This window comes from Lonchura striata, chromosome 1, assembly GCF_050655825.1.
Source record: "Lonchura striata isolate lonStrDom1 chromosome 1, ASM5065582v1, whole genome shotgun sequence".
Lineage (NCBI taxonomy): Eukaryota > Metazoa > Chordata > Aves > Passeriformes > Estrildidae > Lonchura > Lonchura striata.
Window position 1 is genome coordinate 1,340,343 of NC_140703.1, and position 26,034 is coordinate 1,366,376.

At 40.1% G+C, this 26,034-nt stretch overlaps 2 protein-coding genes across 8 annotated transcripts in view; one reads left to right on the forward strand and one right to left on the reverse strand.

Moving 5' to 3' along the window:
• CMSS1 (cms1 ribosomal small subunit homolog) overlaps positions 1-26,034 on the reverse strand; it is a 217,674-nt gene that overhangs the window by 106,179 nt on the left and 85,461 nt on the right. Inside the window, exon 1 of one of the 6 annotated variants that reach the window (XM_085588655.1) lies at positions 2,220-7,433. The exons of the other annotated variants lie outside the window; for them this stretch is intronic. Coding sequence (XP_085444781.1) covers positions 2,220-2,463 — 244 coding nt within the window. The 5' untranslated portion in view covers positions 2,464-7,433. Of the gene's footprint in view, positions 1-2,219; positions 7,434-26,034 lie in introns of those variants that run through there. 6 annotated transcript variants of the gene reach the window in all.
• FILIP1L (filamin A interacting protein 1 like) overlaps positions 1-26,034 on the forward strand; it is a 183,655-nt gene that overhangs the window by 74,753 nt on the left and 82,868 nt on the right. For both annotated transcript variants that reach the window (XM_021545501.4, XM_021545499.4), the window contains exon 3: positions 10,709-10,798. The gene's annotated coding sequence lies outside the window, so the exon portion shown is untranslated. The remainder of the gene's footprint in view (positions 1-10,708; positions 10,799-26,034) is intronic.

Consider the following 26,034-nt stretch of genomic DNA (forward strand, 5'->3'; position numbering starts at 1 on the left):
ATTATCCCTTGGAACATTACATCTTCAAAATAGAAAGAATTCCTGAACAAATCTAAAGTAAACAAGTTACATGAGAACAGGAAATTGCAATTTTTTTTGAAATAGTAATTAACCTTACGAAGGAAACCACTACAAATATAAACAAATAAGTAATAAAGGAAAGCATTTTAGCAGAGGGAAACATCTCTTAAAGTAGTGTGACAAGGGAATATAAAAACACTTTGCCTGAACTGATGGGTCTCTAAAGAAAATTGGAGCAATTCTGTAGTAAGAATTATGCAGACACAAGCTTCAAATAGGTAATTTTCAAGGTTTCAAAGAGGAGGCTGGACCACAGAAATTCAGAAACTTTTAAATACAGGACTCAAATTTAAACTAAATGTAATCTCACACTGTTGTTACACATAAACAGGAGGATTTTGAAGGATATCTACCAGGTTAAATTGCTTTTATAATCATAGTTTTCCATGCCCAATCCTTGTTATTAATAAATAACTACAGCTAAAGTAAGCACAAGCATCATGGGGACTATTTCATTATACTAAATGGCAATCAGAAATGAGAAAAGATAAAAAATCAGAAACTTGAACTTTCATGAGAAGTTGATGTTTTAAAAACTTTGCCTAAGGAACATGCATGCAGAATTGAAAACAGATCTAACATTCAGAATGTAAAATCAATACTTTTAGATAAAAACTAATTCTCAAATCTGAAGTATTTTTTACTTTTATTGCTTGGCTTTCTTAAATAGCTGCAAGTGAGCAGTAGTCCTCTTATATTTATCCCAATGTACAAAAAGAAGTTCATAGTGAGAAAGTTATAAATAAATACCAAAAACAGAAACCTTTTTTATTTCAGATTTTAAGTCAACTATCTGCAAGAAACAGCATTTCAGACTCTCCTTATTTGTTCTTGTTTATTGCACTGGCGCCCTTTGTGGCTTCTTGTAGTTTAGCAACTGGAACATACACAGTAAAGCTAGCAACACAACAGAAGTTTAGCAAAGGCAGACATAATTTGATTTTTAAAAACCACCACAGAAAAGAGCAAGAAGCTCTACAAACAGTGGAACCAACGTGGTTTGGCTTCCCATGAATTTGTGTCTTTTGAGGATTTGAAAAAATGTAAGTAGGTCCACAAGCTCACACCAAGATCTCTCTCTCTTACCTGGGAAGCTACTGGAATGAAATTTGCTAAAACTTATTACCATCAAAATCTGCTTCTCAGCTGGTCCATCCCCAACACAGGGAATGACTGAAAAACAGATAAAAGTCCTTCTTCCCTAGAACAGCACGTCAGTGACAGAAGTACCAGATCCAATACTTTTAAACAGGTTCATTCCATTTTTACTAAGCAGCATTCAACTAAGGAAACAAATTCTCTTCATATCTGAACCAGCTTCTAAAACACTAGAGCAGTGTTAAGTTTTGTGACTTGTTATCTTTTTCAAGCATTTAGGAGACTCACTACAAGAGAAAAGCCTTTATATGATATTAAAACAAATCCCCAGTCAGCACATTCTAATATTTACAAACAAGGGGGAGTTAATAAATTCAGAAATGGAAAATATTTGTTATAGAGATCTAAAAGACAAATACACCGCCTATGCCTCATTACCCACACAAAGTGAGTTTTTTCCTACATCTCCTAAAGAGATTTGGGAAATGGAAATTTCCAGTGCTAGAGAAGTGGCAGAAAATAACACGTACAAATTAAAAATGTCACAGGATTGCACTCAGGAAGCTTAAGAGGTTATCTCTGGAAACACCTTCTCAAATGGAAAAATGGCGGCAGCAGCAATCACGGGCGATGAGGGAAAATCAGGGCTGTCCAAAAACAAGACAAACTCAGCCAAGGCCAGGAGGCGATTCAGAACAGGAATGAGGGAAGGTCTCTGGGGGCACCACGGTGCACTCCTCTCACGCTGCTGAAGCCAAGAGCAGGAGGGCACCGAGCCGCCTCAGGGCTGCCCCGCCGGGCTCCGCCGGGCCCGGGGCGCACGGCAGCGCAGGAGCAGCGCCGAGCTCCTGGGACACGCCGGCTGGCACTGCCCCGCGCCAGCGCAGGGCGGCCCGGGCGCTGCCAGGCCCTCCGCGAGAGCCGGGAGCCAGAAAAGGCTCGGGCACAAGCTCCGCGCTGCGGACCGCTGCACCACAACATGGAGCCCTCCCCTGGACGAGCCGTGCCTGCGTGGCACAGCCCTGAGGCATCGTGCTCACCCCCGAGATCACAGCTCTCTTCAATTCCCCCTGCGCGACTCAAGGGCGGCAGTTTTGTTTTGTTTACTTGGGCTTCTTTTGTGTGTGTTTGTTTTGTTGTGAGTTCGTTTGTGTTTTTAAAATTTATTTTATTTTTCAACCCCGACATTCCCCATGTCCTTTGGGATCTTGTAATATGAGACTTTTGAACTGATAAATGGATACCAGGAACACCCAAAACTGGAAAGCAGCTTGGAAAATGCATTTCTATGCACTCTCCCTGGAATATAAGATACCGACACGCAGTGAAATAGTTCGCTGCAGGCTTCCTATAGTGCTGGTACAACTAATGTACTAGCAAAGGCCACTGCAAGAGAGGCATAAACAGCAAAAATAAAATACTAAATCTTCATTGTTTTGGAGACTTCAAGTGACTTTTTCTGAACATGTAAGACTGATATTGTCCTTTTGCATCACGCTATGCATGGTGATCTTTGGCCACACAGAAGAGAGTAACTACTGAAATACTTGGATGACCCTAGCACTAGCTTTTGAGAAAGGTACTAACTGCACGCAGAAACATGTGCTGGGTGACCTTGGTGTCATCAGACAAGGTCTCTGAAGCCTGACAACACACCACAAATGCCAAACTAAGAGCATGTTTAAAAGGCACAGCACTCCTTAGGTAAACCTAGATTTAAGTAGCCCAATAAAAAAGACTGAGCTACAGCTATAGTCATTTAACCCACTTAGTTATTTTGGCCTGGTACATTTGTTATCTGGCTACCTGAACTGGGACACTGCTGCCAACATCTGTTTCCTGCCTCTCAGGTCCTTCCTCAATCAGAGCTTCCTCTGGATTTGTGGGCTTGCCTGAGCCGAGGAGCCAGCTGATCAACTGGAGGGTGGTCATGTCCTGCCTCATAAACCTGCACAAATGAAGGTGCAAGTTTTACAGAACAGATACTTTTTACACTTCTGCTTCATTCAGTGCCTTTCAATTAAAAAAAGAAAAATTTAAACCCCCTTTTTGATTAATTTTCCAGTTGCTAGCATGAAAGACAAGGGGTTTGGACAAAAAGCAAAAAATCAGTTCCACAGCCAAGGCACTGGCTATTTCACCAGAAGAAAACAAAAGCCAGAAATACCATTTCACTGCTTAAACTGAAAGACAGATTCTAGAAACACAGCTTACATAAAGGCACGTGTCAAACTATATGCTTATTTTTTTGCCTAAACACTGACTCACTGAATAAAATCTATGTTACTATTTTATGTAAACAGTTCCTTTAAAAGCAGGAAAATTAAATACAGACAACATTAAGCTGAACATGAACTTTTGCCATCCCCATTTAGGCATTTGGGTAATTATAGTAATTAACTCCATTAGCATATGCTGCAACGTAGGTAAAAAGCATTCACATTGCATTGGAGAACTTTTAGATATTTTAATGATATGTTTACAATAAGAATTTACTCATCTGGTGCATCCTTTGAGATTAACAGATCATAGGATGTTTGTTTTGAGATATGTTGCAAAATGTAATCAAAGCGCACATAAAGTTTTATCTCAAGCATCAGTATAGCCTTTATTAGAAGTACCTGAGCCTTTTATAACTAAGCTGGGTTGTTTTGGTTTTTTTTCTAGCTAATTATTCACTTTAACCATTCTTTTCTCTTACGGCAATATTGTTTCCAAGAAATGTCACTTTTTAACTTATCAAGGTTGTTTACATTCTACACAAATATTGTGATCTCAAGCTTTCCTTTTTGAAAATTTCAAAAAGTAAAGGGGATGATGCTGTGCTTGTAAAAATATTCTTTAGTAACACAATTGAGTCTCAAGGCATTTTAGGTTTCCCACAAGACATTTTTCTGTCTATCATTCTAGGACTTTTTCCCATACATTGTGTTCCTGATATAGGCTTTGGCAGGTTGCAAGATACAAGCTGGCTGGCAAATGATAGCCTGCTTTCAGCATATTCTTGTGCAGTTAAACATTAAGCTCTTTTTGCACAAGATAATTCAGACAGCAGCTCACATGAAGAAAAGGCCACAGTTTCAGCTGAGGAAAGCTAAAGTCCCAAAGGATGCCAAAGACTGTGACAGTTCTACAGAGAAAACGAAGGAATCTTGAAAAACTAATCAGCATGACTTGAAAATTCCACACTGACTTAATTCTGGTCTTTTAAAAGAGACTTGAGAACATGTGACACACGTACACAAACAGCAGAACACATTGTCTGCATGTACATTGAGCCAGCCCTCACTAAGGGAATGCCCAAGGCTTCAAATCTATCAGCGAACACGCTCGTGTTTTCGTATCAGTAAGATGAATTTCCCAAATGCTTCATTAAGGAATCAACAGGTGAACCAAACTTGATGGGAACTCTTGCACCCGCAGCCCAAGGAAGTTTCAAAAGCCAGAGGGAGCAGCACAAACTTGCTGTTTGTATTTTGTAAGCTTTTATCTGTACAAATGCACAAGAGGGAACAGGAGACAGACAGCAACTGACTCACGGTCCTATTGCAAAGCTCCCTATGTCAAAACACTGTCGCTGTTAAACCCATGAATGTGAGAAAGACTTCAGCTGGTAAAAATCAGAATTCATGTAAGGACAGAGAAAGTTTCTAAAGCTGTCTGGATCACAGATATCTAATGGCACTTTTCATTTAGCCTTATGGTCAGCTATCTGCAAAAAGTGTATTGAATGTTTCATAAACAGTTTAAAACAAAAGTGCTTCTAATCAGATCTGGCAGGAAAGGGAGAAATGCATACATAGAATGAGGTAAGTGTGATCTTGCCCAGCTGAAGAACAGGGAATGGCAGAGCTTCAGGCCATGACTCACACAGACACTAAACAGTAGAGAGCTACAGATAATTCTCAGGTAAACTTTGCATGAGCCACTACGTCATCCTTCTCTGCCCTTCCTGCATTAATCATGCCATTAGTAACCTGACGCAGCCCAAGAAGAATGTCTGATTTACAGCGAGCAGAGCAATGCTAACAGAACAAACCCCTTGGCAGGTCAAAAAACGGAAAGACCAAGCTAAATTTCACTTGAGTTTGAGCCACACCCTAAAAGACTATTGAAACTAGGAAAAGGGAAAAACAAAAAAGGTATCTTCCCACCATGAGATTACATACTTCATTAAAAGTTCCTGACGAACCAGTTAAGAGTACAAATAAGAAGGATTTGCAAGAGTGCACGGATAAAAATCCAGTCCAAACATGTACCTAAACAAAGCAAAGGGGGCGGGGGGAAACCCCCAAGCTTTCTTTTGAAGTTTTCACCACAGTTACGTAATTTCCATGTTAGTCTAGATGTTTTTAAACATCTTTTATAATGTACAGTTGAGAATTAATTGTACAATGAGTACAAAGTGTACTGTTAGGCAAGATTCATGTCTCAGCCAGGTATCTTGGTTGCTCCACAAAATATAAAAAGGATAAGGGGAATCACTGAGGCAAGCAAAAAATGGAAAATTTCAGAATTTCTTTTAAAAATTATTGCTCAGTCTGAATTTATAGCAGTCATTTTGATAAATGTGGCTATCATCTACATTATTGTATATGGCTATTTCACCTTAAATATCTTGTAAAATGGTCTCTTGAAGGAAGGACCTTTCACTCTGAAGCAAATAAAACACCTGTAGATTTCCTTAAAAGCAGAATGGAATTATCCTTAGTTTCTTGAAACAAACAAAATTGTCACCCAAACCAAGGTGTGCAGGTAGTAGCAGCCACTGTGTTAAAACTCAAGTCCACAAAAGCCATTTAACCGTACCAATTTCCAGAAGAGCACCACAGAAAATGTGTGCTTAACTCTGAGTGTAAGGCACACCCACTTCTCAGGACGGTATTTTGTTCAGTTTCTCATGGCTTCATCTAAGTCTTCCTAAGCAGACTGTCTATTTTCTCGATGCTTCCTTCCCATTGAACGCTCCTTTTTCCCTCACTTTCCTCTCATTTCATCTTAGCAACAATTCTGTGAACTGCCAGATTAATTTCTTACCTTTGTGACTTTGAACCACAGGGCTGCAGGTCTACTTTCCATCTTAAAGCAAAGCTCTAGGAATTGAAATCTCCTTTGTCTTTGACCCTCTACAAGAGTGAGCTGAAATAGCTGAAATGTGCCACCTCAGTTAAAACCAGCTAACCATTTTGTTCCAGCTAACTCAGTTAAAACCTGCTAACCATTTGTAACTCATTATTAGTGGCTTCCTTTTTGCAATATTAAAAGTAGTGTACAAAATATGAGCGACTGTACAGCTAAAATTGTAGTACAATAACCACAATATTAGTGGAATGCAAAATAACAAAGAAAATGCACTTGATCTTCTCAAACCAGTTTGGAAAGCTTCTCCATCATACCATGACACTAGCCCTAAATCTCTCAATGAAAATTTGAAAAGAGATGTTTTGAAGGCACGTCCCTTTCCTGGCTTCTTACTTTAAAGCTAACAGTAACTTGAGAGAAGCAAAAAATTCTTTTGTCCCTGGTAGTTGTTCAATGCTGGAAAACAGAGATAACCCCAAATCTTAAATAGGCAGTAATTGGCCTTACAACTATTCCCTTTGTCATCACGCTTTCTGAAGGTCAGGTAATGACTATGTGGACACAGTGAAACAACTCTCAGAAGAGTGTCTACATTGATAAAGAGTCTTCCAGAAAAGAGTAGGTGTTTGTGTTTCATTCAGCAAAAGTGCTAAGGACAGTTTCACAACTTAGGTTTATTTTGGGAGGAGTGGGGATATCTGGCTTGTCTTTTTTAATTTAAGACTTGAAATCAAAGAAAATATTTAGAGATACAATGCCAACAGCTTAATGAATATTGTGTAGTGTATATAAGCACCGTGGGGAAAAACTACACTCGGATAAACTAGAGATTCCATCTTCCCCTGCCCTGAGGAATATAAACCAGGCTCACAGTTTACACCTAATTCAATAGTGGCTTTCAAAACAAACATATTTCAGACATATCCAGCAAATACTCCTCTTCCCACTCTGCATCCAAAACTTTCCCTCGGAAACAAAAGGCCTCTTCCTTGACAAAGACTTCACGGGTATCTTCCAACGCTGCCAACAGCTTGCATTACATAGTGCACCTAATAATTTTAAACTGACCTTTGTCCCCTCTGAGAAAGCCGTCTGCTCCAAACGGCCACACGCACCCAGCAGAAAGCCAACGCTCACAGAGACTCTTTCCAACGCGTTGGCTGTCCGCGCCACGGGGAGAGCCTGTGCGTGCCTCCACGCACACGCAGAAGGCTGAGAAGGGCTCTCTGCAGGCCGAGTGCCCCACGGCACACGGCCGGGTCCTCAGAGGCTTCTCCTGCACCTTCCTCTGTGGCACTGCTGCCTCTGCCAGCGCAGGCCACAGGCTGGCGAGCGGGAGGAAAACGCACAGCCCACTCAGGCTGCGCACCCACCGCAGCGAGACTGGAACTGCGCTTTGCCAAAGGCAACGTGCCGTGGAGCTTGCATGGCTATTGCACGCCCCGTGCAAACACACACCGTTTGCTGGTGGTGGGAAATGAATTTTACGCCTTCTGCCAACTTAAAAATCTATCCCTAGTGAAGAAAAACGAAACCAAAGAAACGAAGCAGACAATGGCGACGGAGACTCCAGGGGAATGTAATGACTGCAACAAAAGGCAACAGCAGTCGTGTGACAAGGGTTTATTAACGGGTCAAAAAACAAGCTCAAGTGACTCAGACACAGAATCAAATCCCAGCAGGATTTCCTTAAATCTCCTTCAGACACTGCAAGCCTTCATGCAGTTTGTATTCAAGCTCTCTTGAGATCGGTAAATGGAAGGCTCTATCTGGTCTTTCAGCTCTTGATCAGAAGGATGCCTTACCAAAACAGGGCAGCATCACTGCCCCCTTTAGCAGAGCAGAAACAGGCTCAGAAGAGTGCAATGGCACCCTCTGAAAGCAGGGCAGAGTCAAAGCAGAGCACACACAACTGCCACAGGTGCAATGCAAATGGTTTTCTTGGAGCGATCGTAAGAATTCCGTCAGGAAGTGCTCAAGAGGGTTTGTGCAACGACTACTGGAAAAGCACATAAATGGGATATAAGCGTGGAGAGAGGCGACAGCACTGGAGAGATTTAGGTATTTTATCTCATTCGTTAAAGAAGGCATGCCTAACCACCCTAAACTACAGCCTTGCTCTTTGGAAACACTACCTACCCTTGCCACTATCGGGACCTTCACGCACCCTATGAATACTTTAATATTTCCTTTTGGTTATTAATTCATATGTCGGTGTCATTCCAAGTACGCAAGAGAGAGCAGGGTGATGTGATTTTGATAATTTCTACGTTTCACAGGTAGCTACTCACAAAATTGACACCTTTAACACATCTATGCTAGGCCTTATCTTGATTATCCAATTTAAAAAGCTCAAAAAGGTGAGGACGAAGGTTAAAACATTAATTTAACAAAAAATCTCAATTGCTTGGATTTTTAAAAAACCCCACCAAATCAATTCAGAATTCCTACCCTTTTCACCAACAAATCTGCAGATTTTAATCAAAGCTTTCTAAGCTGTAAGCCAATATATTCCTTGATGCTCTGTGTGTACCAGGGAAGAGTCTTTTATGAGGACAATCACAACAGCCTGGTTTTAGTTTCTTTCAGAATACCAAGACAAGTGCCAAATTCTTCTATACATCTGATGAGGAGGTAAATGCTTCAGATGCATGTCTAAAGATGCAGGAGAAAGATTAGAATACACTGAGATCAAAAAGGGAGAGTCACAGAACTGGCTTGAATTATGGACTGAACAGAAACAAAATCCACTTTCATTGGTCAAAACCAACCTGATACACTTTGAAGAAAACTACAAAAAAACCCTTAAATAACATATTTTTACATCAACGTTACAAGAAAACACATTATTTAAGTTGTTTGTGGTAGATCTCCTTGAAAAGCCAAGGAGACAGACTGATGGACTGACATAATTTCTCATACCTTGCATTGCTACATAATTTTGTAAGGTGAATATTAACAATGCATCTCACAGAAGATTTTTGGTTTAACCAACAATTAGTAAAACAGGATCATAGTTTTATCTCCCTCCTATGTCTGAATCAGTAACTGTTTGGTAATTACAAAAACTTTCTCCCTTTTGACTTTGAGAATTAATTCCCTGCTTCACTGTCAAAAATTCAGAATTTAAATAAGAAAGCCACTACAGAGCCAAAATTTTGTGCCTCTTTCATTTAAAAGCAAAGATAAATAAAATGTAAGTGACAACGCAGGTCATCTGTAATTTTAAAAACTCAAACATGTTTCTTTTGTTAAAAGGTGTTATTGCAGCCTTTCTGGTATTTGTTGTCTTATTAAAATAGCCAATAAAAAGTGATCAAAAGGCATATTACCTGAAAAAGTTTGAGGCAGACAATCATGGGATTACTTGAGATTACCTGACACTGACATGGAGACAATCCATCACATCCAGAAAGCAGTGGGAAATCAATATAGCCTAGCAGAACTCTGGAAACCTGAGTGTTGAGGAAAGAGCACACTTTGCAGAGCACATGAGCTAACCCAGACTAACTGGTGCCTTCTCCCTCTGCTCTGTCATTACCCATCAGTAATAGATGCTTTAATACTAGAGATGTATTATGCGGTTTTTCACTCTTGGCAGTAACTTCCAGGAACAGCAGACTAATCTGAGCTATAATTCAGTTTGAAACAACTGTGCGTGTATACCAAATGAGTTGATACCAGCAAATAACAAAAAATATACAGGTCTTCCTGTAACTAAACAATCCCATTTCCCTTCCCTTTCTGTTCTGTTACATCCTTGGATCATCTTCTAAAAACACAGATCATATTTGTTTTTCTCCTCAGCACGCAGCAGGGCTGAGTTGGGCTGCACTCAGGTCTCCCATCCCTAGCCTGCCTGTATCTCCTCATGCACCTCGCCTGAGGTCCTAGGTCACATTTCCATAAAAAAGCCCAACCTCTGCTATTTGCCATTCAGCATCCCCATCACCCCTGGCCATGAGCTGCACTTTTCAAAGGGCCCTTCAAGGTCAGTGACCCAGCTTCCCAAACAGGCGAATTTCCAAGGACGAAATTACTATACCTGAGTTCCAGCAGCTACAATTTGTTCACTCCCTACCAACATAATTTACCAACATAGATTAATATTCTTTTTTAACTATAGAAGAATATGGAAAAAAAGTACAGAAGAATCAAGTTAAGTTCATTGTTAAATGAAACAAAGAGCAGAGGCTAAATAGCAGTACTTTATTTTAACATTTCTACAGGCATCTGCTAGACTTCAGTTAATCATACTCTTCATGTGCAACACTTTAAATGGTAGAATCTTTACTGGATCAAGTCTAACTCTTAATAAATCATTTCATAAAAATTTATCCAGCTAATGCTGAAATAAGAACCTCACAATCTAAAGAAAAAATCTCTCAAGCAATATTTAGTTATGCTCATTAAAAAAATAATAATTTACATTTGATTTTTACTGCAGATTCATAGTATAAGAGGCACAATTCTGGAGACAACTAAGAAGAAATTTAGGGGAAATATCCCTAACTATCAGCGGAAGAGCTCTGAACTGGTAGGAATTTTTTTTTTTTTTTTGCATGTTTTTACATGGGTACTTCTGGAAAATATAAATAAAAGACAAGCTTTCTTATGTCTGAACTTTTCAGTACAATGAAAATAATAAGAACCTGTATATACAGGACACTTTTTGCAGATAACTTGGTAGATTGACTAGTGAAAAATCTTAAATCTTTCAAAAGCCAATTGTAAGTCAGAGAATGCATTAGGGGAAAAATGAGATTTTGTTCTGCTTACTAAGGAACTCAGTTGATTAAATTAGTGAAAAGCACATTAGATATCAAATCAGTCTTTGAGCATAAAGTAAATGGGAAAATATATGTAGATATATGTATTCCTCCTTTACTACTTTTTCAAGTCAAAGATACCCCTTAAAATAGTAAACAAAACTGCCACAAATTATGTGAAGCCCCCATATGTTTAAATATCATTATATTAAATACATACAGTGGTTACCAGAACTGCTTTTGCCATTTGTACATTAGAGCAACAAGCAATGTTTTTTCTGGACTGAAATGATGTTTTTGTAAACATATCCTGGAATTTCACTGTTTCATTTAAATTATTATGGATCTTATGGTAAGTGGCCCCAGGAGAAAGCACATGTCTGATGTCTTTGCATGAAACACACACCTTCCTGAAACACTTCCTGTCTTGCACCCGTTTTTGGCTATTACCACTGTTGTATGACAAGAATGAGGTCAGCTAGGATTTGCAGCAATACTTTACAGCAGCTGTCCTGCATTTCTTTGAAACTACACAAGCCCTTAACTCCTTACCTGCCTCACCAAAACAGACTCAACATCTTGCAGGAGTTCTGGAAGAATAATGACTTTTCAGCGTGCTGAAGAGTCTCAAAGAGTTTAACAGAGGGAAGTAAAAGACTGAGTTTTTCAGGTGAGCAAAAATGAGCAAGATCATGAAGAAGGATGAGAACTTAAGAAATGCTACCACCTTTGTGGCAACTAGGGATGGGGAGGCAAGACAATATGATATACACAGAATGAAGAGACATACTGTGTTTGAAAAACAGCAGAGAGACACCCAGGTTTAAAACAGGTTTATCAGCATTCTCCCACAGAGAGCCACTTGGCTCCACAAATAAACCAGTCCATTTGCTCAGTAGCACCAATAAAGCTGCACTAAAATTGTATAAGCAGCAAAGAGTACTCTGAATTTGCACAGAACTTAGTTATAGGGTTACACAACAAACTTCCATGCCCCATATGCTCACAAGACTTCCTGATGTTTTAAAACTAGCTGTCTCAGGTCAGGCTGACTGTCAGAAACCTTTTAAATTCCTATAGGAAGCAGCATTCACACAATCACTAGCATGAGCTCAGTGCATGAATGAATCCCTCAGTAGCAAAAATTGATTGGATCTGTACCAATCAGTCTGTACCACTAAACAAGCCAAAATCTGCACCTCTGTTACACTGGTTGTGGGAGGGCAGACAGAGCCACAAAGATACACTATGGTATCTTGCATACAAGCTTTCCTTGTATAAAAGTTAATTATTCTGAAGTTCCACTCCTCCTCCACTCAAGTAAATTTACTTGCTATCAGTTTCCTGAACTGCACTGGCCAGGGCTTCTCTTGGAGCGGCTTTAAAATACAAGCTTACCATGTCACCAAAGCCAATTTTCTCTGCTTTGTTGGTTTTCCACACGTGGTGTAAGAGCTGTGGAGGAGATGAGAACAGCTCTACACCACCCCACAGTCTCTCCAATTCAGGCATCAGAAAAGGCCTTGAGGCAACAGCAACCAGGAGTGCAGAGTACATCTTAAAAGTGCTCAGCTAAAGGACTGGTGAGAGACTGTGATCATGCAGCACAAATATCCTGATAAGAGAGATAGCCACAGCTTCCTTCTTTCCTTTTTCACTGTGTTTACAGGTGTTGCACACATTTATGTACAGTGATCCTAGTTTGCAGCTTCTTCCAAGAATACTGCAATGACTTCATGATTTAAATCATAATTTAGTTACAATATTAAGGTTGGCATAGTTTTAAAAGACCAGCATTCCTCCCTAGGCTCCACACAGCTCCCACTTCGCAGGGTTTTGGCAGCAAGTGACTTAGCTCATCTGTTATCAGACTGTGAAACACTTCAGAATGTACAACGGATCGAAGAAAGCGTTTACAAACTTGACTTGGGGGGAGAGGAAGATTTAGAAGCAGAGCTTTCACAAAAGTGCCTCAGTGTTCCAGAAGTCCCTGAGTGCCCTGGCAGTGTCTGTTCCCAGCTGAGGCAGGCGTGCCCCCCGTGCTGCGCGTGGGACGTGTGCGTGCAGGTCCGGGGCAGCCTGACCTCCTGCCAAAGCAGCTTCCCCAGGAGCTGCCACTCTGCTCCTTCTGCTGTACAGCAGCTCCAGGTCACAGCTGAGGAGAGAGTCAACACCTAAGGATTAGCTCAGCAAACCAAGAGAAACACAAAGAATGGAAAAGCATGCGATTTCCAATCACTTCTCCTGGCCCGTGAATTAAATGAACAAATGCTTAGGGAGCAAGTAACATTCAAATGAATGTTCCTTGTCCTATCACGACAGTTCCTGATGAATTTAGTTATGATAATTTAATTTTATTATATATAACTGAAAGACAAAATAGAGGGAACCAATTAAATTATAACAGACCAGAAATATTTTGGGATTTGAAACAATTGCAAAAGCTCAGATGTTCCACAACAATCCAAATGAGTTTGTCTTGGGTATCTAACAGTCCAAATACAAGCAAATATATTCTTTGGGGACAAATTATCATTGATGATATGGGGAAAAAGTTACAGGCAATCTTACAAGCAGGTTACATGATTAATTTGAGCTTTTGTTTGCTGATGAATCATTGACTTTGTCTTAGTCGGGCTTTAAGTGCCTATAAGTGGCCATTTCATAAGCCTATTGTGAGGCTTATGCACAAGTACCCTAATGTCAAAGGGGAGAGGGCGTGGGAAACCCGTTAGGAAGGCTTTGTGTGAAAACCCAGTCTGAGAGACTCAAGAGAAAATGCAATAAAAGAAACTCTAAGAGCTCCAGCTGCTTTACCTGATACATGCAGGTTGATTAAAACACTCACAGCAGCAAAGCACCACCTATGCTAACAGACCTGTAGATTGAGGCATGTGAGTGTTCACTGCTTCATTCCGTTGACAGGACCAAGAAGGAAGCCTGAATGATTTTGCCAAAACTAACAGGAAAGCAAACCCTGACAGTTTTGGTGCGGATTCTGCTCTGGAAATATAAGAACCAGGAAATATAAATATGGGGGAAAAAATTCACAAAGTCTTATGTGGACTGCAAAATAATTTCCACAGGAATGCAGAGGAAGTCTCATCCCTTGTAATACCTTAAGCTAGATGGAACAAAATAGAGGAAACTAACCCAAGGAAAAAGCTAGTACTGGCAAGTAGACAGGCTATATGGAATACACTTTTTTCTCTTGCATCTCTGACTTCTATTAACATTTTTGTGGCTCTTGAGGTAGCAAGGTAGGAGTTCTGGTTTTTGCTCATTAAACACAAGCCAAAAGCTTCCCACAGTTCCATTTGGTAACTTCAGCTTAACATGCTCAAATATACACAGAATTCTGACAATTATTCAATTTCCCACTCAAACATAAACTCTGCCAAAAAACACCCAAGATTATTTCAATTAATAAACATTTGATTAAAAAACATGTCAAATAAACTTGGTCTTTACATCAATTTAAAAGCCTCTTACCACAGACATTGCCTGAACCATAGTGTGCTGCAGGAAGCACCAGAAGAAAACAATGATTGATAACTGTTCCTCTGACAGCCATCCCTTCTGCGGTTGCACAAAGCTTAGGACCCTGCACTTGGAAGAGTGATTCTCCTGCACTTGGCTTGCACTGTAAAATCATTTAAGGATGTCAACCTCTTGACTCCTGAAGACTAGGATTTGGGACAAATACTGTGCTAAAATTTAGTTCTGAAAACCACATAGAAGAAAGTCCTGTATCCTGTCACGGTGCATAGTTCCAAAGCCCTCTCAAAAAGCCCTCTGATTTAACCTTCTTAGACATCTCTTCACAAGAAACACAAAACTTGAAGATATGTACACTGTTACCCCAACTTAATACAGATGCTGTTCAGTAGCGTATTTATTTTCTTTGTAAAAAAGCAACATTTGAACTTCAGATTTTTCCAAATTCCATCCAACTCCCCTACTAAGTTTTTATATTGTTTGTATTAAAAAGACAGACAAAGCAAAAAATAAAAAATTCAACACAGGGACACAAAAGAAGTGCAAGGTAATTTGTACTACACTGGATTTATAGATCCTGCAACTGTGTTCTCCAAATGGTTACTCTTTCCAAATGTTCACAGTAGTGCAGAAGGCATATCTAGTATGGTCAGCTCTTATCCAAGAGGCTTTTCCAATGTAAGTAACATCTCAAATAGGCCATTCTGATGAGCAATAAAAGAAAAATAAGGCAAATTTCTACCAGACAGATGAAAGGAATACAGCAGAAACGTATGTCAGGTAAAACACTGATTGGAAAACCATCCCCAGTAGCTGTTAGAGCAGCTAAAAGCTGTTTTTTTCTAACCAGGACTGAGGCAAATTTGAGAGGCTATACTGCCCATAAGAGCAAGCCTTCTCCCCCACAACTACCATTCTGAAGCTAATCCTGGACAAATAAATACTAAATTTGCTCAAAACACTTGAGACAAAAGTTCTTAGACAACCCAGTTCAACAGAAAACACATGTATCCAAACACAATGTCCTGTTCCCACATGTATTTTCTCCCACAGAATGGTGACATGAGCTAAAATTTCATTCCCACTGAGAGATCTGTTGAGTACTCATGGAAAGATGAATCACTTTTCTCAGACTTGTGACAGCAGTTAATTCCTAATGTATAAAGTATTGCATGGGCAAAGTTAGCCTATACTCCCTAGTGCAAATAATTAGTGGATTGCTATATTTCACTACCTAGCTTTAAAAGGTACTGGAGAACTATCTAGTCTGGAGTCCCACCTGCGCCATAGGAAAAATGCATCAGGAAAGCCAGAGGCTGATCTAGTTCAGAAACCTTTCTGACAGTGGCCAAAAGCAGAAAGATAGCACTGGGAGTGATCCTAGCATGCTCTCAGCTGTCACTTAAGAATTTCAGCTGCTCTGAACTACCAGAACTAAACTGTTCCTCTGTGAATCTCCTCACTGCTAGCACAGACACCTCTGCCCTCAGCTGTGTCCTGTGGCACTCAGCTCAGGGCTGTACATCAAAACACTCTGTTTTTTGCTAGGGCAAACTGATCCACTGAGTGTCCCCCATCATCATGCTATGAGCAAATGACTATTTCCCTGTACTTCCTGTATACTGCTCAGCATATCTGAGTCCAAATCACATGTCTCTTACACATTTTCTTTCCTATTTGAGCAGTCATGGTCTGCTTGTCCCAGGAGACAAAAGCATAGGTAGTCTGGTGCTACTTTACAATTTATGAAGATAGGGAATCAACTGCATCCTATACCCAAAATATGTTTGTACAAAGGCATAACGATGCCTTCTGGTTTAGCTTATCTGCTGTGCTAAAGCTCTCTGGTTTCTGAGTGCTAGAGACTGCTGGATTGCTAGAGACTTAGTTGAAGTACTCCCAGAACAATTGACAAGGAATCCTCCACAAGCCCTCTTTGCTGAGTATTAGTTGCTAACAACTGCCTCAGGACTTTTTCTTAGAGACAGAAATACCTAATTAAATAGGCTGATAAGCCATCTATTTTGCACTATTTTCCTGCTACAATTCTGACAATTCTCAAGCAAGGAGAACTCTGGTATGTTGCACTGAACAAGAAGCTCATGATTTCTGAGAAGCAACACTCATTCCTTTGAGAAGGAAGAATGCACAACAAGGAAAGAAAGAGGCTTTCATACTTCAGAGTTTAGGAACTTACCCAACCAATCCACTGATCTGCTGCTACACCTAATGGAGAAATCAGGGCTTCTCCCAGGTGGGAATCCACCTTTGGAATTGCGGAAGTGCCCTCTGAACACCAACTCCATCCCTCTTCACTGCCTACAGCCAGATAGGCTAGGTGCATATGCAAAGCTAGTGTGAAAACCTTCCTGCACAAGCATTTACATTAATAGATCTGATTGTGGACACAGAGTCATCCTTTTTTTACAACCTATCACTGTCTCGACCCTTACAATTCTTCCTCACAGTGGAGTGAGTTTGCATATGTGTATGCCTAGACAGTTTTAGAGACAGGTAATTGTACATATGCAAATACACGAGCTTTATTTGTGTCCCACAACAGGCACAGAGTCATGCACAGCCTTCCAGACGCTCGGTCCCGTTCACCCCGCCGCACGGCTTCCCTGAGATGACGATGACACTCCAGCATTGGTGACATGGCCAGTACTGTCTTAGGTGTTTTGTCAGGGCTTCTTTCCCTCCTCCCTCTGTCCCTCCATGCCCCAGGCCGCCCTGCTGTCCCCAGTGCCAGGGTCTGCAGGGGCAGAGGAGCCCTGCGGGCACAGCTGGAGGCAGTGGGACCCGCGGGACCCTCGGAGCAAACCCGCTGCTCCAGCAGCTGGCAGTGCCCAACGCTGCCTGCGCAGCCCCTGCCAGCCTGGGAAGAGCTGACCAGGGTCCCTGCCCAGCCATGCAGCTGCAAACCTGACAAAGCTGTGCCTTACAGGGTCCTACAGGTCCTTTGGCAAGGCAGCCTTAAACCTCCACAGGTTACATCTTGCACAGGTGGCCTGTATAGCTTCATGGGACACTGGTCTTAATATTTTTTCAAAGCTTGCTCACTACTTTTATTGCTATAGTAGTGACTAAGCTTCCAAACTATTTTTACAGGCCCTGAACAATAGTAACCACTTATGATCAAGTTCTGCTTCCTAAACTGAATTATATCTTAAAGGCCCACATCTCTGACAAACTCTGTTGATCACTGAACATAAAGGATATCAGTTGGGATAACACTGGCTTAACAGACATTTGAAGAAAACCACAAGAACAAGAATTTGCTATAAGGCTTCTTCACTGCTCAGATCCCAAAACAATACAGTGCATCACAATACCTCTTTAGCAACAACTTCATTTTGAAAGGCACAATGAAGATGCAGTAAAGATGATCAGGTTTCTGAGTGATCACTCTTGTCAATGTTTTCAGTGGCATTTAGGAACCTTAGCTCGGACCTAGCAGGACATAAAGAAGCTGTATATATCATGTTCAAACAAAACACAACTAAGTCTAGAATGTACATTTGCAAAAGGCTACTTTCATTTTATCCCAAAAAGACTGGATTTTACTTAACTCATAGGAGAGCAACTTATTCCAATTTAATTCTATTTCCAGAAACAAGAAACACTAATATGTACTGTTGAAGCCTTTGTCTGTCACCACATACATTTTAAACAAATCACTAATGTTTAAGAGATGGGTAAGTTTCAGCAGCCCTAATTTGCACAAAGCTGAAACTATGACCTAAACAACCTCACTATGTAAATGCTCTGAGGATAAACCTACATAATTTGTCTTAAGCTCATGCAAAAACAGAAAATAATGATGAACATTATTCCTGACATTATAAAGGCTGGTGTTAAAAGCCATGATCTACACCATATTTATCATACATAGGCATTTCTTTTGCATTTTTTCTTTCAATTCTATCCCTAAAAACCAACCCAGACAGTCCGTTTTACTTCTCAGTTATTATTATATCTTCCCCTCTCTTATTCCAGTAAATTCTATGGTTTGCTGGTTGTTAAGGGTTTGGGTTTTTTGGTTGTTTTTTGCGGTGGTGATGGTGGTTCTTTGGTGGGTTTTTTCTTTGGTTCACCTAGGGTGTGTGGGTATGTGTGTGTTATGGGTTGTTTTTTTTCCCCTAGCTTTCTTCTTTTTTTAAGTCCCTAGGACAAGAAAGTGACCAAAACTTAAATCAAACATCTTACTCTTTCTCCACTTGTTTCTTTAATTAATAGATAGTGTTAACAAGAGACCTTTAAAATGCTAGATTTTGAGACTGTCCAGACTATACTTAAAGGAAAATACATGCACCCAGTTATACGAGCAGTAAGAGTCACAAAATACAGACCCTAACCCTGTAATCCAACCTTGCACCTGCAGCCCCACAGGCTTTATTGGGCCCATCAGCACAAAGAAAGCTTGCAGAATCCCACCATGTGCACTCTGATGTTTACTGCGTATTTGGCATTCTATGATACAGGACAGATTCTCTGGCCTTTCATTTAAAAGCCTTACCTTTATTTTACCTCTGGAAGTTTAACTTAAATTCTGGTGTTAGAGAAGTATTAGGATCTGGGATTGCTCCTCAAATGGAACGGCTTGCACATACAGGAACATCTAGCTATTCAAGGCTGTGTGTCATCTTAATTAAGGTAAATCCACTCTACTGTTAACACTTTCTAAATACTCATTCATTCAAACAGAACTGATTTGAGCAGAGAACTAAGAAAAATTATCCTCTTAGAGAAAGAACATAAATACTATTAATGCACAGGAACATATGATCACAAATACACACACGTCCTGTACATTGAAATGACTTTACAACCACCCAGTAATCAAAAGGGGAAAGGGGTGTCACTTCAGAATTGATCTTTTTTCACTCTAAGCAAGTGTTCACAAACAAACTTACAAGTCAGAAGTTTTTTACAAGTCAGTATCTTTTTCATATATGCATATGTACTCTAGCTATAGGAGAGATGTCTGTACATTCAGATGATGATGTGCACCAGGCAGTGTCAGAAATGGCATTATCCCACTGGTTTAATGCATAACAAATTAGCATTAATTATGTGCAGAAGAGGCACAGTGCTCTCAGGAGTTAAATATTAGCTTCTGATAAAACAATTTTGGTGGAGTCTTGCTAAGCAACAAGCCAAGGATCCGTGCCTGCAGGATATGACTCACTGCATCATTAGGAAGGACTTGCATGTTAAATGCAAACATTTGGAGTCACCTGTTCATGCCCTCCTCAACACACCTAAAAAACTGTAGACTTTTCCTCAGCTGCCAGGAAAACACCAGCAGAAATGTACTATAAGTGCCACCAAAACAAAAAGGAAATCCCAGCAGGGCTCTCCTGGCAGATCACCCCACTTATGGTAACTGCTGCTCAGGGAGCAGTTCCTTCCCCAGAGCTCCCATCATAACTGCAGGGCTGAGCAGAGGCAGCACGAGGGTCCCTGCTGTGCCCCCACGTCCCACCTTGCTCCTGCCCAGTTCCACTCTTTGGACAAGCTTTCTGCACATCTCCAGCACCAGCACACAGTAACAAAGCCACACCAAAATGTAGGATAACACCTGCCAAGCAGTTAAGCTGGGCAATACAAAGATTCTGCTTTCATTTTAAGTACTCTCCCACAAGGATAAACAGGTGTTTGAAGTGGGCTTTCCAGAGAAGCCTTCAGAGGGGTGGGGGTAAGGAAGGAGGCATCCAGACTTTGGTGTTCCTTTCACACCTCTCCGAACATCAGACTCTTGCAAAACACAGATGCTCTCATTCAGATCTGCAAGATCTGTTTCCTGCACTCTCACTAGCCACTGGGCTAGCAGCTGGCCAGAGACACTTTTATTTGAACAAGCAGAAAAACAAAGAGGAACAAACAACAGTAGGTGCTCCAGGCCCCATGCCTTGCCTTTCCCCACGGACGCAGCTACGGTATCATCAAAACCAGGATGAAGTCGAAGCTGCAGCCACAAATCAACATTTCCCTTTTCGTGTGACCCTCCTTCAAAAGTGTGGGGTCCTTATGCAGCAGTGAAAGGAGGATAGGGGTCTTCTCCACCTGCCCTACGTTAAAACACAGGTGATGGCCTAAAGACCAAACTTCCACCATGGGAGAAGAAGAAGAAAGCACAGCCAGTGACAGAGAAGAAGGACATTTACCTGGCTCGCTGACCTCTGCTACTTCTTTTTTACTGGGAGGGGGCATTTCAACCTCACTGCTTACAAGAAACTTCCTATTAGAAAGCTTCCAGAGGTTTCCAGTGCATTTTTATTGCATTTTTCAAAGTTGTGTCATCAGAGCAGGGCATATTCCTACGGGAATACTGCAAGGCATTATAATAAATAATAAGGAGTGTCATGGCTAGTAAAATATGTAATGTGAAAACCTACAGAAATTAATTTCACTGTGTACAATTTCTTTTCAAATTCTGTGCTTGTCACATTTTCCTGGCAGACATATATAGGCACAGTCATAAATTAATATGAACAGTATAGAAAAATATAAGCCATCACTGTAATCTTACTGTCACTTATTTAAGGCATTAATCAATTTTAATGAAAAAAATCTTTAAGAACTAAAAACTAACTACAAAGCTTATCTGAGAATCTATAAGGAAGTTCACATTTCCTGTGCGTTCATTTGTGTGGAAGTGAACATACAGTAGAAAATCTGAAATATCCTGCTGCCATAAGATTAACAGGCAAAACTAGAGGTTAATAAGAACAAAAAGAAAGAATAAAATAAGACAGAAAAATACCCCAAAACAACAAAAAAGCAGAAATACACATTCCTGTCATAAAAAGGGGTTTTAATTTGAAAGACCAACAAGACTTCCACTTCCACCAAAGCCTAGGAATTAATGTTTTCAGAATTTCTTAGGATCACCTTATGACCCCAGGGCACTCTTACCAAAACCAGGCAGTTTGTCCCCAGGCATCACACGAGTCCTGTGGCAGCACATGTGGAGCTGCACGAGCAGGACACAGGGCAGTGCCAGTCAGCACCCCAGCTCAGAGGTGAGCAGGGAACTCCTCCATCCATCCCTTCCCCTCCCCAAAGCCCCAGACCTAAACCCACCCTGTCCAGAGACAACCAGGTGTAATCTGCACAGAGAAGTGAGAGGACTGGAGATCTGAGAGGTAATACCGTCATTAAACTCCTGGGAAAAGATTTTGGATATTTATCCAAATTTTCCTCTTGACTATTGAACATGGAGGATGTGAGCATGGGGAAGGAGTTGAGGAATCTTCCGTGGCCATGCACGTGTTGTTATTTTGCAGCTGCAGCCAGAACAGGAAAATGCCAGAGCCAATTTTTGTGCAGCTAAGGATTATCCCAGTCAGACAAAAAGATGTTAGCCTGCTGTTACATCCTGAGGTACTGTCATGAATGAGAAAAGCAAGCAAGGAGAAAGTAAAATAGCATCGCACTGGTTTTGTATTACAGACTACAAAGAAAACCTTGGTATTGCTCCGAAGTACCGAATCACAGAATGTAATCAAGATCAAAACTTTAGGATATACAAGAAAAATCCAGTCCACAGCTAAAAGAAAATTCTAATATCTACAAAAAATAAAATTAAATTATTTCATTTATGATCAGATAAACCAACAAAATATTATTGTCCAATTTCTAGGCAGCAGTAGAACACAGTCATTGGTGGAGAGCGTATTAAAGATGCTTGGCTTAAACCAACAACTAACAAAAAAACCCCCTAACCCACCAGCTCGGAAACCCTAGGTCTAGATACAAGCCTGAAGTCCTACCTAGCACCCACAGATGCTTTGTGGCAGCATGACAAAACCAGTAAAATGCTTCAAAAGAGAAACCCTATTTTCAATGGCTTCTAAGAGTTAAGAGCTCTCTGCTAACAGAGACCCTATAAAAAATTGGTTGGAATGATAAAAGATGCAGTTCATGAAGCAAACAGACAAAAGAACTAGATAAGAAAGAAAACCCAGGCCTTAAAGGATAAAAATAAATTTATTTTCCTGAATGCTATCTAAAGGTGGGGAATTCCAGCTTAGGGAGAAGTTCACAAACCTTTAAAGCTTAGCTGATATGTGTTGTGTTGTTTTGATGTAAAAGGTGACAGAAAGAGATTTTTTAGACAAATCAAACCAAAACCACGAAGCAAAGCACCAAACCCCAAAACAAACAAACAGCAAACAGAAATAAAACAAAAACAAGCAAGCAAACAAAGATGTACAATTTCTATGACATGAAAGTCATAGCTGGACACTTCACTGAATGTAACAGCCACAAAAGCAGATAAACTTGATTAAAAATATCAATTGACTCATTCTTACACAAAACTCTTTACATGCACTGTTTAAGACAACTGTTTGAAACAGAGCAATCCACAGAGCATATGGGGGGAAAACCCAACAGAGTTGCTTTTAAAAAGTTAATTTATTCATTACTTTCTTGGTAAAATTAGGAGCATCTGTGGATTCCCCACCTCCTCCCTTCTCCAAACAAGACATCTCCTCTCAGAGCAGGCTGCAAATGATCAAATCAATGGAATTATGATCTTGATTGTCTTAACCAGCTCTCCATAGACATGAGTTCACAAGAGAGGCAGCTTCCTCAGACATTAGCAAAGACCTTTGATCTGTCTTTGAAGAAATTTTTCTCAGGATATTTAAAAGTCTGTGGTTTATTTTCATATGTGGAGAAAAGCAACACTGAGGTGAACACTCCCACACAAATGTCTCAACAAATCTACGCTTGTCAAAAATACCCTTGAAAATGAATATACATGTACTTTGAAAGTGTACATTTTTATTCTGTGGTTCTCACTGTAGCCTCTGCTGCTTATTTCATGATTCATGGACGTTGGGCACTCCATACAAACACAAACACCAAGCAGGAAAACAGCTCTGAGTAAACTGGAAATGGAGATGGCTGCAAGGGTTAAGAGGTTTCGGGCTCAGATACCCAGACCAATTAGCGTGGGGAAACCAATTAACTTACACTAGATAACATATTCTAGATAATCCTTGCTTACTAACCATACATTTTCATTGAAAACAAAAACAAGATACTTCAAAATGTTGTGGGCTTTTACTGTGCTTTTGACAAAAGTATCTTTTAAAGGCTACTTATTTTGTAGTTGTGTGAGCACCAAGCACAGATACACACTTGGTACATGAGAATACTATTTAAAATGCCATATGTATGTGTATGAAGGCACACACATGCACACAGAAATGCAAGAATTACCATTGGTTTCTTCCTTTCCTTTTGCTCACAGCTGTTGCAGCTAATAACATCGTAATGTTGTATTTCTTGAGGTAGATTGAAGAATTGTGATTATAGGCTGCTTTTCAAAGTGGCCTTGTACCACATTACCAGCACGTTGAAGGGCACAGAAAATGACTACCACAAGCACTTTGACAGAGAAGATTTAGCTTCCATCAGAAAGGAGGGACCTTATTGCAGTAAACAGCACTGAAGTGATGCGGGTATGTGCAACTGTGTGCGTGTAGGGAAAGTCAACCACTGAAGCCAGAGGTGTAAAAATGGCACTGGGCTGAGTAAACTTCCTTTGCCTTTTATTCTTACAAGCTTCTCTTAGTTATATTCAAGTTTTGCATTGGAATTATTTTGATAAATATTTCTAAAATGAGGAGATCATGTCATGCTGCTAAAAACATGGAAAGAAAAATATTCAATTTATAGTGGTTATATCCTGCTTAGATTATTAAAATAGAGCATGAAATATTCCCATTTTGCCAGTGATAGGATGTTTTGGGAAGTGAGAGAGAATATACAAAAAATGGGATTTTTAGTTTTCTTTAAACCTGCTATCACAAAACTCACCTTGAAATATTTAGAGACTTACCACACAATGATGGTATTTTGGCTGCATCAAGTCTGCTGAGGGTAGCAAAAGAAGTATGGGCAATAACCTAACCTATACTGTCAGGAAGACAAAAATAGTTGCTTTTGTAGGTTCCCATTTACCAAAATTATGTACCCAGTGAAGAAAGGGCCCATCTGCACCTAAGCAAACACATGGAACATTTAGGAGAGACTTGTACAGCAGAAAACTTTCCCTGGTTTCTAAATTCTACCAAAACATGTACTTACATAAAACTAATGTCATTGCTGAGATAATACCTTCACATAGGTTCACACCATGAACCTCTGAATTCATTTACTGACTTTCAGTAGAGAGAGGGAAAGCAAAAGCCAGAAACTTTTGTATAATGCATTATAATATACATGTATATGGGTATTATAATTAATATATAGGTATTATAATATATAGGTATTGACCTGGGAGGCACACAGATCTCATGTGAAAGACGGAGAAATGAGACATGAATGCATGAACTAGATCAGATTGATAACTTGTGAAACATAAAAGCCAGGAAAAACCCTCAATAATTTTGCAAAAAAAACCCACCCTCGACAAACCACCTCAAAACAGAACAAAAAGCCTTCATCATTCAGCAGATGGAAGGCGTGTGACTTTCCACACAGAAAATTCTGGCCTATCCTGAAAGCTAAAACTTAGAAAATTTTGGTTTGGGTTTTTTCCTTGTGTAAAATAACAATCTGCAAGACTGAAACCAAACAGATGGAGAGCCCTTCTCACATCCTAAAATACCTCACTTGAGCTATTGCCTGTGGGATTTACAGCAACATGTCACACATGCAAAAACCCATTTGTTTCACCAGTCTGACTATCCTACCCCTCAGTCTCACGAACGTCTCCATGCCAGATGAACCTGGGAAGGACCAAGCGAAGCTCCCAGAGCTCCTCCCAAGGACAGCCTGGGCTCCTTTACACAGCAAGGAGGCTGCACACCTCGTGCAACACCTCAGGGTCCCAGCCTGAATCAAGGCCAGTTCCAAACAGGGCAGAGGGAGGAAAAGGTACTGACATCTCTGCAAATTTCTGGAAAATTGATGTCTGCAGAGAGGTCAAAGATGGCCACAGCAAGAAAAATTGAAATGATAACTGAAACACTGAGTCATCCAGCTACAAAAATGTCTATAGTCCAGGTAGTTTCCAGATGTTCAGGGAAAATGACAACTTTAGACACACAGTTTCTAAGATAGGAACATTTTTGTTTCATGTAGCACTGTATTATGGTTTTGCTTCGGGGAATGATGTAATTACAGAGTAATTATACATTGAAGCCAAAATTACTGCAGCTGAATAATAAATATTAAACCATGTTTATAATAGTAATAAATACTAAATTCAATAGTAAATTGAATATTAATAAACACTGAACTACAAACATTGTATTAAATAATGTTAACTATTTCTTATGCTCATAAAAAGAAAAAAATCTATACTTCAAAAGTAAATTTATAAAGTTGAAATTGGAGCAGCTGAATTTTATTTCTGTTTACTAATAAAAATCTGTCATACAGATTGTGCAAGATTCATATTTTTTTGTTTAGTAAGGGAAGCAGATTGAATGGCATTGCAGAGCTTACCTCTTCTAAAACTTAGATCTACCTGATGTTATAG